Here is an 18,697-nt window from a genome sequence, read left to right on the forward strand (position 1 = left end):
TTTCTGAACATTTCTTTTTCGTATTTTTTGACGGAATACGTATTTTTGGACGAGGATTCAGAATACATGAAAATCTAATATTGTTGATGATGATGATACTTCATACTGGACTCGATTATCCGGAGTGTTGAAAAAAAAATCGAACGGAAAATCGAGCCATTTTTTGTTGTCGCTGAAAATTTAACTTTTGCTCAAATAATCTTTATTCGAGTTATATAAAATCTAATTAAATATCCCTTTGGTCCGTTCATGGGTTCTGACAACCGTTAGAGGTCAGCGCCGATCCGAAAATCGTCGGCGGCGATATGTGTCATAATTATGGTCGGCGAAGGCTTGGCGATTTATTTATTACGTTCGTAACGTGAAGTTTTTTTTCCAGGATATTCTTAAGAAATTAACGAGAGAACCTTTTCTTCGCCGGAAAAAAATTTTTGACGTAGGATTACGTCCTTCCGGAAGATAGGGGAGACATTCTGCAGTTTCAAATCTGAGACTGTCACGAAAAGTGGTCAGGAAGTATGGGTCAATAACTCAGCCGTTTCTCAACCGATTTTAAAGATTTTGGTATTAATCGATCGACGAACTCTTTAAGATTTTGCACAACTATCGAAAAAATGTATTCGAGGTGCTAAACTCTTGAAAAAATGCATTTCACCAGGCAGTGTGAAAAATCGTTAAATCAACCAATAGCGTATGTGCATCGCAAGCACAGACATCAGAATCGTGCAACTTACGCAACTGGACTCTAATCCTCAGTTCAATTAAGTTTTCTCGGAGAGCGGACACAACGATGACGCCCGTGGCAGTAGGCCGTCACCAAAAGCAGCAATCTTCGGACTATCGTTTAGTTACTGTTAGTGGCGCATTGTGAAAAGAAAATCGGTTCTTCTCAGGACCAAAATTTTATGAGAAGAAAGGGTTGATTGCAAAAATGGCGTCGATTACGGTCCCCGGATACCAGTGGCGTCATTGAAAGCAGTCAAATGAAATTTTCGCAAGATTCTGATTTCGGTATTCTTGCTGTTTATTATTGTTAAGGCGTGTCATTGGAAACAGAATCATCATTTTACACGAGAGATGGTTTAGCCGAGACAAATATTGTATCAAAATGCAAATCATAATCACTTGGTGACGGGCGAAATTCTTTGTCGGTAGCTGCCCATGCGCTCCTTGCAGGGAGACACTGCAAAACAATGCATTAGAATGGATGACGTCTATCGTGTTCCAGCGGCAAATCATAAATTGGTTAACAGTGGCATTCATTTCAAAATTTTGATTTCCTGCGTGCGCGGTACGAAAACTCCTTTCCTCTTTGAGTGCGACTGGGCCCTGAAAAGGGCTGTTTTAGTGGAGCTACGTCCTCGTTCATTCACTGGAGCTGACTTACTTGGAGCTAACGGGCTTGGCCAGCTCGATAAGCACGAAGATGTTGTTTACGAGGCTGTTTATGATGCTCAACGCCTTCGATGAGACGCCCTTGATGATGTTTCTCTGAGACTTGCTGCCGCCGCTCGTAGCAACCATCATCGCTGTTGCCTTTTCCGCAGCCTTTCCACCGCCGGCGATGTGTGGTTTGGTGCTGCGATGCAATTGTCCTGCCTATTCTGTCGAGAAAAACAGACTTCAGCTGGTCAGAGTACGTTTGCATGGAGGCCGAGGTCCCGCCCCTTTAGGAGCCGTATCATTGGGATCGGCTTGCTTGCTCCGCCTTTCGTTCGTTTGATGCCAGTGCTTTCGTACATAACCACTCAGGGCCTTCTTCAAAGTGCAAATTATGATCACTTTGCGTCGGCAGCAGCGCAAGCGCTCTTCGGAGGGTGATGCTGCGAAAATTGATTCGCATGGATGATGTCTATCGCGTTTTAGCGGTAACTTGTCGAGTGGCTGACGTTGGGGTTAGTGACAATGAAATGAATTTTTTTTAGATTCTGCTTCGATTTTGTCGCTGCTTGTGATTGGAAAGGTGCATTACATTACTGCAAATGGGTTCTTTTCAGAATCATAATTTTACATGAGAGAAGATTGAGCCGAGACAAATATTTTTCAAAGTACAAGCATCAAAATACAAGCTTTCAAATTTTCAAGCTGTGTTGCTGCTTGTGATTGAATAGGCGTATTGTGGAAAACAAATTGGTTCTTATCATAACCATCACATTACATGGGAGAAGTTTGAGCTGAGACGAATTTTCTTTAAAGTTCAACTCATAATTGCTTGGGAGCAGCAAAACAACCCTTTATTCAAATAAGTATGAAAATTGCTAACAGTTGAGTAAATTTCCAATCGAATATCATCTTTAATCCCAACACCTACTAAACAGGGGTAATCTTGGAATAAACATTTTCTCACCAGGTTCAGACTGGCATTCAATATGCATGCATTCTCTTGCACAGACATCACTTTCAATGGCTAACGTAATCCTACTTCCAATTGGCGGTCGTGTCTCGGATACAACCTTCTACTTTTTTTTATGTTGTCCATTAGTAATTCTTTGGAAATTCTATGAGAATATTTTCAAAAGACTAAGGGTCGTTTGGTTGAAAATCATTCCGTGGAAAGTCATTTAACCGAATACCTTTTGGCCGAATAATATGTTAAGCCGAAAGCTTCTTCTTCTTATTGGCATTACATCCCCACACCGGAGAGCCGCCTCGCAGCTTAGTGTTCATTAAGCACTTCCACAGTTATAAACTTCGAGGTTTCTAAGCCAGATTACCATTATATATCATGAGGCTAACACGATTAAACTTTTATGCCCAGGGAAGTCGAGACAATTTCCAATTCAAAAATTGCCTAGACCGGCAATGGGAATCGAACCCAGCCACCCTCAGCATGGTCTTGCTTTGTAGTCGCAAGTCCTACCGCACGGCTAAGGAGGGCCCCCGAAAGCCGAAAGCTATCTCGTCGAATTCCATTTGTTCGATACGGTTATTATGTGGAAAACGGTTTGACGGTACGACCAAACAAATTTGGCTGAAAAAGCCATAAGCTCTAACAGGCTGTTTGGTCGAATAGGGTTTGTCGTCGAAAATTCCATTTGACCGAAACGGTAGTTTAGCAGGAAGGGCAATTTGGCCGAAAATGTAATGCGGCTGATCGGAGTATATGGCGAAAAGCATCACTCGTTCGGCCAAACGCCATTTTTGAACAAATGAGCTCTGTCGGAGTAAACGTGTTTTTCGGCCAAATTATCAGTTCGGCCGTATGATCTTCACCCGTACGTCGCTCTCAGCCAAATGACATCTTTGGCCAAATCGTTTTCGACCTTATGTCACCTCGTCCGACCAAGAACCTTTTACGGTCAAACGATTTTTTTCGGCAGCTCGGGCAAACAACACTTTCGGCCATATGTGCATTTTGGCCAAATGGCCTTTTAATGCCAAACGACCATCTAGGCCTTTTTGGCTAAATGACCTATCCGATTAGACGACTTTTCAGCCAAATGACCTGTTCGGCCGAACCACATTATTGGCCGTATGTCTATTTCGGCCAAATGCCAGTCGAGTTTCAGATTAATGACATATTCGGTCAAACAACAAACGGCCCTGATTTCAACAGGAAATCCTTGGAAATTTTCGCAGATAATTCTTTGAGATTCCTAAAGGAAATTCTTTATAATTTTCCCTGGAAATTTCTGTAATTTGCACCTGGTGAGCTTCGTGGCCGTGTGGTTAGTCATCTAAGCGTCTTTGCAAGTTTGATTCCCGCCCTAGTAAGTATCACCTGGTAGAATTACGAATTACGAAGAATGATAATGCCTTGGCACAAAAGGTCAAATCAATACGATTTTTGAATGGATTGAAGACTAATTCATTCATTATTTTTACCCTTCTTACACCCTAAGAAGGGTATTAAGATCACTTGAAAAATGGACTTTTTATCCGAGACTCGGAGACCCAAGTCATATATACCAATCAACTCAGCTCGACAAACTGAGCATGTGTATGTATGTGTGTGTGTGTGCGTGTGTGCGTGTGTGCGTTACAAAAAAATGTCACATCTAGATCTCAGCCATCTGTGAACCGATTTGCATGATTTTATCTTTAAACGAAAGCTATGCCTTTGCCATTGAACGCATTGAAATATTTTTGCAATCGGACATTTAGTTTTCGAGATATTTGAGAAATACAAACATTAAGTGCAAAATAATGTCACATCAAGATCCCAGCCGTCTGTGAACCGATTTGCATGATTTTATCTTTAAACGAAAGCTATGCCTTTGCTATTGAACGCATTGATTTTTTTTTTTTTGCAATCGGACATTTAGTTTCAGAGATATTCGTGAAATACAAATCTTAAGTGTATTTTCAGATAACTAACAAAATAATGTCACATAATCAACTCAGCCGTATGTGATCCGATTTGTACGCTTTTATTGTTATACGAAAGCTATTGCTTCGCGATAGAACACATTTTTTTTCTGCAATCAGATATTGGGTTCCAGAGATATCTGTGAAATACGAACATAAACCATTAGACGTATTTTGTTCACAACATTGGCAAAATAAAATCACATAATGATCTCAGCTGTCTGTGGACCGATTTGTACAATTTTATGTTTAAATGGAAGGTATGTCTGTGCCATTGAACGCGTTGATTTTTTTTTCTACAATCGGACATTTGGACATTTGCATGCTTTTATCTTTATACGAAAGCTATGGCTTTGCCATTGAACCACTATTTTTTGCAATCGGATATCTGTGAAATACTAAAATGAAATATCCCTTTTTACCCTTCTTACACCCTAAGAAGGGTATTAAGATCACTTGAAAAATCGACTTTTTATCCGAGACTCGGAGACCCAAGTCATATATACCAATCAACTCAGCTCGACGAACTGAGCATGTGTATGTTTGTGTGTGTGTGCGTGTGTGCGTGTGTGCGTGTGTGCGTATGTGCGTGTGTGCGTGTGTGCGTGTGTGCGTTACAAAAAATGTCACATCTAGATCTCCGCCGTCTGTGAACCGATTTGCATGATTTTATCTTTAAACGAAAGCTATGCCTTTGCCATTGAAAGCCAAATTGTTTCCGAGATATTCGAGAAATAACATTAAGTGCAAAATAATGTCACATCAAGATCTCAGCCGTCTGTGAACCGATTTGCATGATTTTATCTTTAATCGAAAGCTATGTCTTTGCCATTGAACGCATTGAAATGTTTTTGTAATCGAACATTTAGCTTCCGAGATATCTGTGAAGTACGAACATGAAGCATATTTTTAGAAAACTGCAATCGGACATTTAATTTCAGAGATATTCGTAAAATACGAATCTTAAGCGCATTTTCAGAAAACTAACAAAATAATGCCACATAATGATCTCAACCGTCTGTGATCCGATTTGCACGCTTTCATTTTTGTACGAAAGCTATGGCTTCGCGATAGCACCCATTAATTTTTTTTTTCCAGTCGGATATTGTGTTCCAGAGATATCTGTGAAATACGAACATAAAGCATAAGACGTATTTTGTTCACAACATTGGCAAAATAATGTCACATCAAAATCTCAGCTGTCTGTGAACCGATTTGCATGATTTTATCTTTAAACGAAAGCTATGTCTTTGCCATTGAACGCTTTAAAATGTTTTTGAAATCGCTTCCGAGATATCTGTGAAGTACGAACATGAAGCATATTTTTAGAAAACTAATAAAAAATTGCCACATCAATATCTCAGCCATCTATGGTTCGATTTGAACTCTTTCGGGCTTCAACGGTTGCAAATCAACGGGCTTGGTTGCAAATCAAATCTGCAGCCTTTGTGCATTTTTATTGAAAATTTAAAAAAATCCATAAATATCCCTTTTTACCCTTCTTACACCCTAAGAAGGGTATTAAGATCACTTGAAAAATCGACTTTTTATCCGAGACTCGGAGACCCAAGTCATATATACCAATCAACTCAGCTCGACGAACTGAGCACATGTATGTATGTGTGTGTGTGTGCGTGTGTGCGTATGTGTGTGCGTTACAAAAATCTCACATCAAGATCTCAGCCGTTCGTGTACCGATTTGCACGATTTTAACACTAAACGAAAGCTATGACTTTGTCATTGTACAAGTTCAATTTTTTTTTGCAATCGGACATTTGGTTCCAGAGATATGTGAGAAATACGAACATGAAGTGTATTTTCAGAAAACTAACAAAATAATGTCACATAAATATCTCAGCCGTCTGTAAACCAATTTTCATGATTTTATCTTTAAACGAAAGCTATGACTGCCATTGAACCTATTGTGTTTTGGTTTTGCAATTAGACATTGGGTTCCGGAGATATCTCTGAAATACGAACATAAAGCATTAGACGTATCAACTTCACACACTGGTAAAATATGTCCCAACAAGATCTCAGTCGTCCTTGGGCCGATTTGTGCGATTTTATCTTTAAACGAATGCTATGTTTTTGTCATTGGACTCATTAATTTTTTTCTGCAATCGGAAATTCGGTTTCAGAGATATCTGTGAAATACGAATATGAGACATATTTTCAGACTACTAATGAAGAATTGTCACACCAATATCTCAGCCGGCTATGACCCGATTTGAACTCTTTTGGGCTTAAACAGAAGCTGTAATATTGCCATTTAAGGCGGCAAATCAAATCTGCAGTCTTTTTGTTTTTTTTTTAAATTGTTAAATTTCCAGAAATATCCCTTTTTACCCTTCTTACACCCTAAGAAGGGTATAAAGATCGCTTGAAAAACCGACTTTTTATCCGAGGCTCGGACACCCAAGTCGTATATACCAATCAACTCAGCTCGACGAACTGAGCACATGTATGTATGTGTGTGTGTGTGTGTGTGTGTGTGTGTGTGTGTGTGTGTGTGTGTGTGTGTGTGTGTGTGTGTGTGTGTGTGTGTGTGTGTGTGTGTGTGTGTGTGTGTGTGTGTGTGTGTGTGTGCGTGTGTGCGTAGATGTGTGCGTTACAAAAATCTCACATCAAGATCTCAGCCGTCCGTGTACCGATTTGCACGATTTTAACACTAAACGAAAGCTATGACTTTGTCATTGTACAAGTTCAATTTTTTTTGCAATCGGACATTTGGTTCCAGAGATATGTGAGAAATACGAACATGAAGTGTATTTTCAGAAAACTAACAAAATAATGTCACATAAATATCTCAGCCGTCTGTAAACCAATTTGCATGATTTTATCTTTAAACGAAAGCTATGACTTTGCTATTGAACCCATTGTATTTTGGTTTTGCAATTAGACATTGGGTTCCGGAGATATCTCTAAAATACGAACATAAAGCATTAGACGTATCAACTTCACACATTGGTAAAATATGTCCCAACAAGATCTCAGTCGTCCTTGGACCGATTTGTGCGATTTTATCTTTAAACGAAAGCTAAGTTTTTGTCATTGGACTCATTAATTTTTTTCTGCAATCGGAAATTCGGTTTCAGAGATATCTGTGGAATACGAATATGAGACATATTTTCAGACTACTAATGAAGAATTGTCACACCAATATCTCAGCCGGCTATGACCCGATTTGAACTCTTTTGGGCTTAAACAGAAGCTGTAATATTGCCATTTAAGGCGGCAAATCAAATCTGCAGTATTTTTGTATTTTTTTAAAATTGTTAAATTTCCAGAAATATCCCTTTTTTTATTTTGAAATCGATAAAAGCATGATAATATCAGTTATTTTATATTCAATTGAAGGTCATATGCATAGAAATTGTAATATGCACTGGGCACACACAACCATTCAAAAGTGTAAGAAGGGTTGCGTTCACTGTAGGTGGATTAAGTCGGGTTTTTATTTTGAAATCGATGAAAATAATATTTTATATTGAAATCGATAAAAAATTATAACTAGCGTTTCCTTAGCGACCAATGTTTGCTTTATGCTTATTTCGCTTTTTATGGATATACGACTTTCTCACTTGTGTCTTGGTGCTGCTTGAATTATTTTATTTGTAAAAATAATAAATATTAATTTCATAAAACTTTTTTTCCCCTTTTACTATTACCATAATCGCAGATCAAAGAACTAGATATAAAATGTGTATGTTACAAGATAGAGCCCCTTCAAGATCTCAATAGTTTGCTATCTGATTGAGCTCTCTTAACTATAAGCGGAAGCTGAAATATTGACATGAATTGATTTTTTTTTCAATCGGATATTGGATCCTGCTGATATCTCTGAAATCCGAAAAAAAATTACCAACTAAAGATTCGAACTTTTTTTCGAGCATAAAATTTCGTTTATTTGTTATCCAATTAAAGTTCGTGTTTATGCATAGAAATTGTAATATGCAGTGCACCCATAACCTTTCAAAGGTGTAAGACGGGTTCCATTCACTGTAGGTGGATTAAGTCGGGTTTTCAATCTTAAACTAAGTATCACATATTTACATATTCGCTCAATCTTTTTTTCTCATTTACTCACAAACTGATTCTCTTATAGATTCACTTATACAACCTCTAACTCTTTCACTTTTTAACTTAATCATATTCTCACTCATTCACTCAGTCTTACACACATTGGCTCGTCATCTCATTAGCTAACCACCATTATACTTTAACATTTGATTACCCAGTCAACACAAAATCCTGTTTGATGCAACATAAGATACTAAAGGCGATATACGTACATATTGTATGGGGAAGTACTTATATGGCCTCCACTTTAGCATCTTATGTGACATCATATACGATCTTGTGTTGACTCTTGTGGTACTCACCCACTGAATCACTTATTCATCTACCCACCCACTATCTCGCATACTCACTTTCTCATCTATTGATTAAATCGTCCGTTTTTTATTCTTACTCAAATATTCATTCATTTGTTTTCTCGCTTACTCACTGCCCACTCATTCACTCACCTACTTACTTATTAATTTACTCACTCACCCAATTAGTTATGGCTTCACATGCTTACTTCCTCACTAATTGATTAACTAGTTCTTTTACTAACTCGTTCCCTCGTTTATTAAATCGTTCACGCTGTCAAGCTTTTAACTCTTCACTCACTCACTTATTCACTAACTGAGTTACTAACTCACTTACTCATTCACTCACTTACTATTGTACTTACTTACTTACTTCTTCACTCACTTATTGACTCACTAATTAATTTACTCGCTCACTTACTGACTCACTCATTTACTCACTCACTTACTCACTCTTTCATTTACTCACTTGCTCACTTACTGACTTACTCATTCACTCACTTACTTTTAATGATTTACCCATTCACTCACTTATTCACTCTCTCATTTACTCACTCGCTCACTTATTCACTCACTCGCTTACTTACTCACTCACTTAAGCATACACTTATTCTCTCACACGATTATATCTTCATTTATTGATTTATCGCGTTCGTGTACTCATTTATTCATACCCGATAATCTTCCATTCATTTGTTCGCTTACTCACTTACTCACTTACTTGCTAACTCACTTATTTACTCACTCACTCACTTGCTCAACCACTCACTTACTCAATTACCCACGCACGTGAGAAATCTGTAGCCTCATCAACAAGCATTTTGATCGGATTCTACATTCAGTCACATATTTATTGTACGGTGCACTGGGGTCGCTTTTTACGAAATTTGTTTTTGGTTGTCTTTGGCTTTTGGAACTTTTATCTCTCGAAAAATCTACAAGAAATGAAGGAAAAATTAGATGAAATTGAAAATGTCGTGGAATTTGAGGTGACCGAAAAATTGATGAAAATCAACCACGTCTGGGTCTATGATACATGAACGGCATTAGTAAGTTTACCTATTTCTGAAATTTCTACCAATTATCAATAATAAAATGCGGAAAATCATGATGTATTTGTTGAAGATCTCGGAACGGCGGACATGTCGGGAAGTGGCAGTGTAGAAGAGCACAGAACGGCCAACAAAAATTCTTTTATTGAAACCAGCTAGAACAGCATGGGTTAGCTGTGCTTTTTACTTACTTATGGCTCCTATACACCTCCTGTGGTGCAAAGGGCCGACTTGAAAGATCTTCATCCTGATTCCTGAGCATTGTCCAGCTATCGCTTTAACCTGTTGCCAGGCTAGATTTCGGTCGACTTCTTTTATTTCCCTTGTCATAAGACGAGTTAATACAGTCCCATTGAATTCCACCACTTAATTGTATCTTGACAGATACGTATTTCGACCTCAAAAGTAAGGCCGTCTTCAGTGTCTCGTACTTGACTCGACTTAAGTCGAGTCAAGTACGAGACACTGAAGACGGCCTTACTTTTGAGGTCGAAATACGTATCTGTCAAGATACAATTAAGTGGTGGAATTCAATGGGACTGTATTAACTCGTCTTATGACAAGTGAAGACATTCCACTAAAAAGCTCAAAATAATTTTCTTATTCTTTTATTTCTTTATTGAGGCTTCGCCATGAACCTCTGGGTCTGCCTCTGCTGTGATGTCCCGCTGGGTTCCAGTCTAATGCTTGTTTACAGATTTCGTTTCCGCCCCTACGTAGAATGTGGCCGACCCAACCCCACTTCCGATCCCGAATTTCCGTTGCTATCGGCCTCTAGTGACATTGACGATGGAGCTCGTTGGTTGAGATTCAGTTGTGAGTTGTGTTCACTTATCTGCCTGTTTTTCCAAATTTTTCTTAAACTCGCAAAGGCAGCCCTTGCTTTCTTGATCCGCGCGCCTATGTCGATCTTGATACCGCTGTCTGACGCTATTTGGCTACCAAGATATTGGAAGCTTTCAACATTCTCCACTGCTTGTCCGGCTACTGTGAAACTGGAAGGGGTTGATTACTAAGCCTGCCGAAGAAGAGCGTTTGGCAAGGTCCTTGAGCTTACTTTGCATACCAGAGCGCCGTTAAGCGTGGAGTGCAACGTCATCAGCCAATTCGAAGTCATTAGCTGTGCACTTTGCGTTAAAAGTAGATTACAGCTGCAACCTGGCGGAAGATTGAGAAGGGATAGAGAAGGCTTGAACCATAGCAGCCAAATACGAGTCCCTTCAACGGTGCTGTAAACGAGACAAGTAACCGCTGGTGGATTCCATGGTCGACAAAGAGTAGAAAGCCACGACGCCTGAGTAATAAAAGACTGGTCAGTTATTTGCCGACCCAACTGACCAACTAAAACTTTGGTTCGACCTTTTCAAGAACTTCTCCATATTTCGACGTCCGATCATCAACATCTCGTCATGATACGTCAAAGGAGCGACACATTACTGGCGTCATCTCCGAAGCCCCATCACTACAGGAGATTGAAGTGGCCATTCCAAGCATGAAATCCAACATGGGTACCGGGCACGATCGCATATCAGCAGATATGCTCAAAGCTGACCCTTTGCTATCTGCGCGAATGTTTCATCAACAGTTCTTCAATTTTTAGGACACAAATATCATAAGTTAGTAAAAAAGTCGTCGGGTAAAGTTTCGCAGAGCCCAGATCAGTTACGGACGAGAAAGACAAAATTTGATTTCCCCAAAAAGTTTGCAAGGTAATCATCTCAGTGGAAAACTTGAACATAGATAAATGCGATACAAATAATGTTTCCTGCTCACCTTAGAGAAATAATTTTCTTCAAATTGGCAAAACTTACAATTTCGATTAACTACAATGTGCTACTTAATTGAATTTTTTTCCGAATAATGGACACCATTTTCCCCATAGTGCATACAACCGACAGAAATTTGTTTCACTCTATTGATTGTCGAACATAAATGCCAGCCGATTTTATCGGTCGACGCCATCGCCGCCGGTGCCACTTGCTGGATCTTAATCCCATTCGGTTGTTCGTTCGATTGGGAATCAATGGGGAAACTCCGAACCGACGGATATAGATGATGAGCAAAATTGAATCAACTGTCACGTCTGCTCGTAATATGGCTGTGGCTTCCTCAGACACACTCAATCTTGGCCGGGGAAGTTTTCTGTTGAGGTCCATTCTTTCTGTATGGGACACATCTTGGTCAAGCTTTAATCAATCATACGCTATTTCCAATAAAGAAACCAGAGAATTGAGAGAAAAGAGTCCATTTCTTTTACTTTTCAGAGGCCAGAGTACTACATGTAATACGAGTTTTTTACACTTAAATGTAAATATTCATAATCAGTTCAGAGGTAACATGAATATATACCAACAAACCAAGAAGGATTCAACTTCGTTAAACAAGGTTGTGTAATCGAATCTTTTAATCAATAATTCGTAAGACAATTCAATCTACAGTTGGTGCTAAGCAAAATATTTGAAAATAATTTCAGTCATATTTTCCGATAGAATAAGTGACTTGCCGTTGCCGAAGTCTGGTAAGTTAACGTAAAGGCAGCAAAATAAAATTTCCCTGAAGAATATAATTTTTTCATAAAAATAGAAAATTGCCGATAAAGAAATCAGGACTTGAGCAATAGATAAATATAGAAATGCTCAGTTTTATTGTTTGTTTTATTTTATGAAGCCAATGGTCATTTTTTGTTATCCGATATTTTAGCAAATACAAATGCAATCCAATTTATTCCGAGAACATTTCAAATCTTGCAATTACGAGAGCATTTCAAAGCTTACCAAATGCAATCCAAAACTAAGCGGTGCTGAACTTCATTACTAATGTGATTTAACAACAACCTAATAAAGATTAAAAAATCCATGCTCATATATGCTCATGCATAAAAATTTAATCCAATCCAAATCCAATCCAAATCCAATCCAAATGCTCATGTATAAAAATTTAATCCAATCCAAATCCAATCCAAATCCAATCCAAATCCAATCCAAATCCAATCCAAATCCAATCCAAATCCAATCCAAATCCAATCCAAATCCAATCCAAATCCAATCCAAATCCAATCCAAATCCAATCCAAACCAATCCAAACCAATCCAAACCAATCCAAACCAATCCAAACCAATCCAAACCAATCCAAACCAATCCAAACCAATCCAAACCAATCCAAACCAATCCAAACCAATCCAAACCAATCCAAACCAATCCAAACCAATCCAAATCCAATCAAATCAATCAAATCAATCCAAATCGAATCCAAACCAATCCAAACCAATCCAAACCAATCCAAACCAATCCAAACCAATCCAAACCAATCAAACCAATCCAAACCAACCAAACCAATCCAAACCAATCCAAACCAATCCAAACCAATCCAAACCAATCCAAACCAATCAAACCAATCCAAACCAATCAAACCAATCCAAACCAATCCAAACCAATCCAAACCAACCAAACCAATCCAAACCAATCCACATCCAATCCAAACCAATCCAAACCAATCCAAACCAATCCAAACCAATCCAAACCAATCCAAACCAATCCAAACCAATCCAAACCAATCCAAACCAATCCAAACCAATCCAACCAATCCAAACCAATCGAAACCAATCGAACCAATCCAAACCAATCCAAACCAATCCAAACCAATCCAAACCAATCCAAACCAATCCAAATCCAATCCAAATCCAATCCAAATCCAATCCAAATCCAATCCACATCCAATCCAAATCCAATCCAAATCCAATCCAAATCCAATCCTAATCCAATCCAAATCCAATCCAAATCAAAGCCAATCCAGTCTTCCATTCGCACTGCAATACATTTTTCGTCAACTTTTCAGATACATCTGACAGTTTTCTAAACCAAAAACCACAAAAATTTTGCAAACCACAAAGCATTTTCCGACGGTCTTCGTCCCGTCTTGTGATTTTGCAAACCACAAACAATTTTTCGATGGTTTTCGAGACGCGTCTTGTGATTTAACAAACCTCATACCATTTTCCGGCAGTTTTCGAAACGCGTCTTATGATTTTGCAAACCACAAATCTATCCGACGGTCTTCCAAACGCGCCTTGTGATTTCGCAAACTAAAATATATCACTCAAGACAATTTAACTACTCGAATTCAACTCACCTCATGAAATCAGTGACAGGATCCTAAAAGTAGACTGGCAGGATCGCCAAAATGTGTGGGCCTAAATGGCCGGATACGAAATTATGACAGCGACTCGCCGTGGACGTGTGTGCACACCTCGGAGACCTGACCAGAAGGTGCAGAGTCATGGCTTGCTGCTCGCCGATTGACACGCTGAGGTGTGAATCTATAAACACACGCTGAATGCATTTTACTCAAACTCCACAAACATTTGAAGATTAGCAAGTCTAAATTTAATTTATTGAGAATTTAGTGTTCATATAAACACGCATGTCATTATTATAAAGATTCTTACAACTTAATCTAAACACGAAACCGTCCTAACTGAGCTGCATAAGCGATTAGGTGGGGAACCGCACTTTGCTCCATATTGCCCCGAAATAGGTGCGCCATCGGACCTCGCGCGTACACCGGAACATCTTCCCCACCATGAGTGGACTCATCCAGCGGAACGGTTGCCGGATATTGCGTACGGAAGTCCTTAAAGTTCATTCCGCTGATATCCACCCGTTCACCTCGGTTCTGCTCCTTATAGGTGCTGTAGTAGCCAGGTCCGTTGGCGTAGCTCAAGATAGTGTACGGCAGACCATCCTCGTCACTCAGTCCAGCAATTCCTAACACATCACTACCTCGGTTCTGTGTAAATTGATAAAATTTGATAAAATACTTGTTCTTCCACCAATTAAACTCAAATTTTAACTTACCGCGTATCCATTGTATGTCATAGAGTTTCCATGATCCACCGTCACCACAATCAAGGTTTCATCTTCACGTGAAATAGTCTGTACGAAATCAACAGCTCGTGAGAACTCGGCAGTTTCCTCCAAAGCCAACCGAGGTCTCGTTTCATGGTGGGCTTTATCAATCAGACCTCCTTCCACAACCAGAAGGTACCCATCGTTATGTCGGTTTAGCACCCCTGTAGCAATCGCCACCATATCGACCAGATTCGGTTCAGTCAACAAACCTTGCTCAATCATCTCCAAGTGGTATTTCAAGTCATCGCTTTCAAACAAACCAAGCAATTGTTCGGTCCGGCTAGAGCTAACTGACCGCAGGCTGGTCCTATTCCACACATACTCTCCTTGTGGGTGCAATTCTTTCCATTCATCAATCAAATTACGTCCATCCGTCCTCGATCCATATTTGCCTTCTTCGTCGACTGTAGTCGAGGGAATAAAGTGTTTACGACCTCCTCCCAAAATGACATTCAAATTGCGTCCCACTTCTCCATGAACCAACTGCTGAGCAATATCCGAAACCTGAGATGGATCACATCCACTTTGTCTCACATATGAATCATCCTCCCAGTCTTGGTTCGCCACGCTTGCGTACGCTGCTGCTGTTGTTGCATCTGTAACACGTGCTGTAGTCACTAGTCCTGTCGCTAGACCGCTTTCCTGAGCCCACTTCAGCAATCCAACGATTTCACTCGATGATGCACAGTTATTGAACGCTACTTCCGACGGCACGTTGATCATTCCTTGATTCGTCTTGACACCAGAAAACAGCGCCGTTGCCGAGCAAGCCGAATCCGCCACCTGCTGATCAACGCAGTACGTTCGTACCGTGGCCAAGTTGGCGAAATTCTCGAATGCAAGCATCCTGTTTTCGTTGCCGAGGTACATTCGGGTGGCGGAAATCGTTTGGGCCGACATTCCATCGCCGATGAATAGCACCACGTTCTTCGGTTTGGTCACAACGGGCGTTTCGGTCAGCTTGGCTGCGATGATGTTGCGTGCCACTTGGCGCCAGTGTTCCGAAGTGGTTTCGGCTTCCGTGTAGCCCAAGGTTTGCGTGCTGTCGTCGGACGGGATCGAGCGCTTATGCTGGTGATCGGTGTCGTACGTTTGGCGGGGTATGACGCTGGCAGTGGCGACGGTCACCACGCCGAGGACAGTCAAAACCAGGAGAGTCTTCATTGCGATAGATTTGCCGGTCACAACGGAACTGTGGAAACCGATATCGGCGGATGTTTTATTAATACTCGGGTCAGGTATTAACGAAGATGAAACGGCGAGAAAAAGAAGCAATCAATTTTTGGTCAGACCGGCTAAAATTAATCTGAACTTGGACTCGTGTTAGACTCGCGTGTCAATCAGGTGGCTAGGCGATGACTTTTATTATACCCTATGACGTGCTTCCAGCTTTACGCTCCTGCTGGGATTATGCTTACTATTTTTTATCAATACTTACGAAGCATAATGTCTTTTTCGATTTTTTGGGTTTTATGGCGTTATATCGGTCCACGGGTTACTAATAAAACAACCGTTTTAGTCAAAGCCGACGTTTCGAATGTTTATTCATTCATCCTCAGGGCAAAACTGAACAGTTATTTTTAGGTCAAGTAGGGTTGAAACATTAATTGGACGGCTAACAACATTACAACAGCTTTCACCTGCGCACATAGAAAGCTGTTGTAATGTTGTTAGCCGTCCAATTAATGTTTCAACCCTACTTGACCTAAAAATAACTGTTCAGTTTTGCCCTGAGGATGAATGAATAAACATTCGAAACGTCGGCTTTGACTAAAACGGTTGTTTTATTAGTAACCCGCGGACCGATATAACGCCATAAAACCCAAAAAATCACAAACAACGGTCGTAATTTCATCAATGTCTTTTTCGATTATATAATCTATAGTTCGACGAAACATTTTTATGTTGGAATTATAAGCAATTTAATGATATACAAATACAAAGCTTCAGAAAAAAGTGCTAAATCGCATGATGAAGATAGGGATTTCATAATAACTATATTTTGTGAGACGAAAGTAATGCCTCCTCTTAAATATTGCTAGAGAAGAAATAGAAAACAAAATGTATTTGTCTATGTTTAAAATACTAATTATTGATTCTCGTTATTGCTTTAAAATAATTTCAAACCTTCTTCAAATATCAGTTTCGATGATAGAAGCAAGTTGCACCCGTCTGTTCGGAATATGAATTTTCATAACTGTGTATGCTCACTGAGCCATTCGGAAGTAAATGTTTACGATAGCGGAACATTATCGCTACTTTGTCTGGATTTAGAAGGTGTGTTAAAGGCATGATCGCAAGCACTACAAATTGCCATGAGTTGCACTATAGATTGATAAAGTTCGTAATCTTGTGTATTGGAGGCGTTTTCGAAACGTGATAGAGCTCTACAGTCTAGTTATTGTTCTTGTGGAAAAGTATTGCTAATGTTTGCTTCGTATATGCAACTAAGTATAAATATGTCAATTGAAGAAAATCATATATACAGCAAAACCTTCTTATTGTGACGTTGCTAAAACAAGGGATCTGATTCCGAATTGTTACGGAATTATTCCAGATTCTGTTGGGGTACCTACAATATGGCGTTTGGCCCAATTATGTCTCCGGGGAAGCTGTAGGAGGCAGGCATGGGAAAAATCAAATTTTCAAATAATCGAGGATGAGCAACACTCTCATGCGATCACAAATCCAAATTATCAATTGATAAAAACTCGCTAGCGAGTGAGAATCGTTCGACAATTGTATCTCGATTTAAGCACTTACCGTTACTTTCTGAACTTATTTCTCTACATAACAATAAAACACAATGCCAAGCATCAGATTGACCTTCATTGTTGACATTAAATTTGTATTGGAAAGGTTTACATTTAATTGATAATTTTGTGTTTATTATCAATTGATTCCGAAATTTGAAAAGTTATCGCCGAGGACAACTTGCCTACTTCTCACACCTGAGCAGTAATCAAATGATAACTCCAATCATTATCGTGTGAGAATGATTCAGCACAACCCTGGTAGGAGGGGACATTTGAATGTTTTGCCCGAAACATGTCAAGTGAATAACACCTCACTGGCCCCATCCGAAACATCACGGAATGCCCCAGGTCAACCTGTAGACAAGCATCATGCACGCGTACAAAAAAGGATGAGACTGAGGAACGGATGCTACCCGCACATAAAATTTAGCGCCCGCGAGTTTCATGAAGCTTGTGTACCTCACATTAACATTGGTGAGTCGCATTGAGACATCTCCTTAATACGATCAGCTCATGCACAGTTTGCCATGGCAATCCTTTGCAAACAACAGCGGAGGTGCGTAAAACAGCTTGAGCGGGATCATTCAATAATATCGTTGCCTAAGTAACCCCAGCTAAGCATTCCTAGCGCATGAGATGAGTCTCATGAGACGTACATTGCGACACGCTCACTCAGTTCTTTTATACGCGCTAGCTTCTCCCGTCGCACAGAATCGATGCTACGTAAGCTTTTGTAGCTCATCCATGTATACCCGAGAATTAAGAGACTCTGCCTGTAGAAGGGGACATTTCCGATTTTGGACAAACACTTGTGACGCGACAGCTGATTCTTCATGGTTTCTCAATAGTTTTTAGGATATATTCTGTCTAAACATGTCTTCAGTGTCAGGATTTGAAAATTAAAGTAGGGTAGAATACGGCATCGGGAGGGTGCGACAATTGTTGGCACCCTTGAAAATATTTGCATAATCCAGCAAACTTACACTATTTATGAACATAATTAAGATTTAATCAAACAATTTTTAGTCTTGGCTCCCATTGAAATTAGTTGTTTATATAAAAGTAGTTATCGAAGACGCTGACGCTCAGGTCGGTAGAGAGGAGATCGGTACAAGGATGCAAGAGCTGCTGAAAAACGAGCTCAAAAAATGGAACAGAATGATATGCGGAGGTTTTATGAGACTATCAATGGCGTGCGGAAAAATACAACGCTATCTCCCGTCATGTGCATCAACCAAGAAGGGAATTTGCTGACAGATAAAACCGAACTGGCTGCCAGGTGCAAGCAACACTTCGAG

The 18,697-nt window shown here is 39.7% G+C and overlaps 2 protein-coding genes across 2 annotated transcripts in view; both read right to left on the minus strand.

Annotated features, from left to right (window-relative positions):
• The window catches only part of LOC134226196 (GTP-binding protein Di-Ras2), a 406,254-nt gene that overhangs the window by 83,431 nt on the left and 304,126 nt on the right, over positions 1-18,697 (minus strand). The window lies entirely within an intron of this gene.
• Positions 14,104-15,816, minus strand: LOC134223344 (membrane-bound alkaline phosphatase-like). Its single transcript, XM_062702491.1, has 2 exons — positions 14,590-15,816; positions 14,104-14,521 (listed from the first exon to the last, which is right to left on the minus strand). The coding sequence occupies exons 1-2, from the start codon at positions 15,805-15,807 to the stop codon at positions 14,189-14,191; spliced, it is 1,551 nt and encodes a 516-aa protein (XP_062558475.1). The 5' UTR covers positions 15,808-15,816; the 3' UTR covers positions 14,104-14,188.

This window comes from Armigeres subalbatus, chromosome 3, assembly GCF_024139115.2.
Source record: "Armigeres subalbatus isolate Guangzhou_Male chromosome 3, GZ_Asu_2, whole genome shotgun sequence".
Classification (NCBI taxonomy): Eukaryota; Metazoa; Arthropoda; class Insecta; order Diptera; family Culicidae; genus Armigeres; species Armigeres subalbatus.

Bases quoted from the DNA above. Each gene is read 5' to 3' on its own strand.
- LOC134223344 (XM_062702491.1), bottom strand. From the start codon at position 15,807: ATGAAGACTCTCCTGGTTTTGACTGTCCTCGGCGTGGTGACCGTCGCC. The intron at 14,522-14,589 runs GTAAGTTAAAAT...CAATTTACACAG, and splicing joins TGACATACAATGGATACGCG to AACCGAGGTAGTGATGTGTT.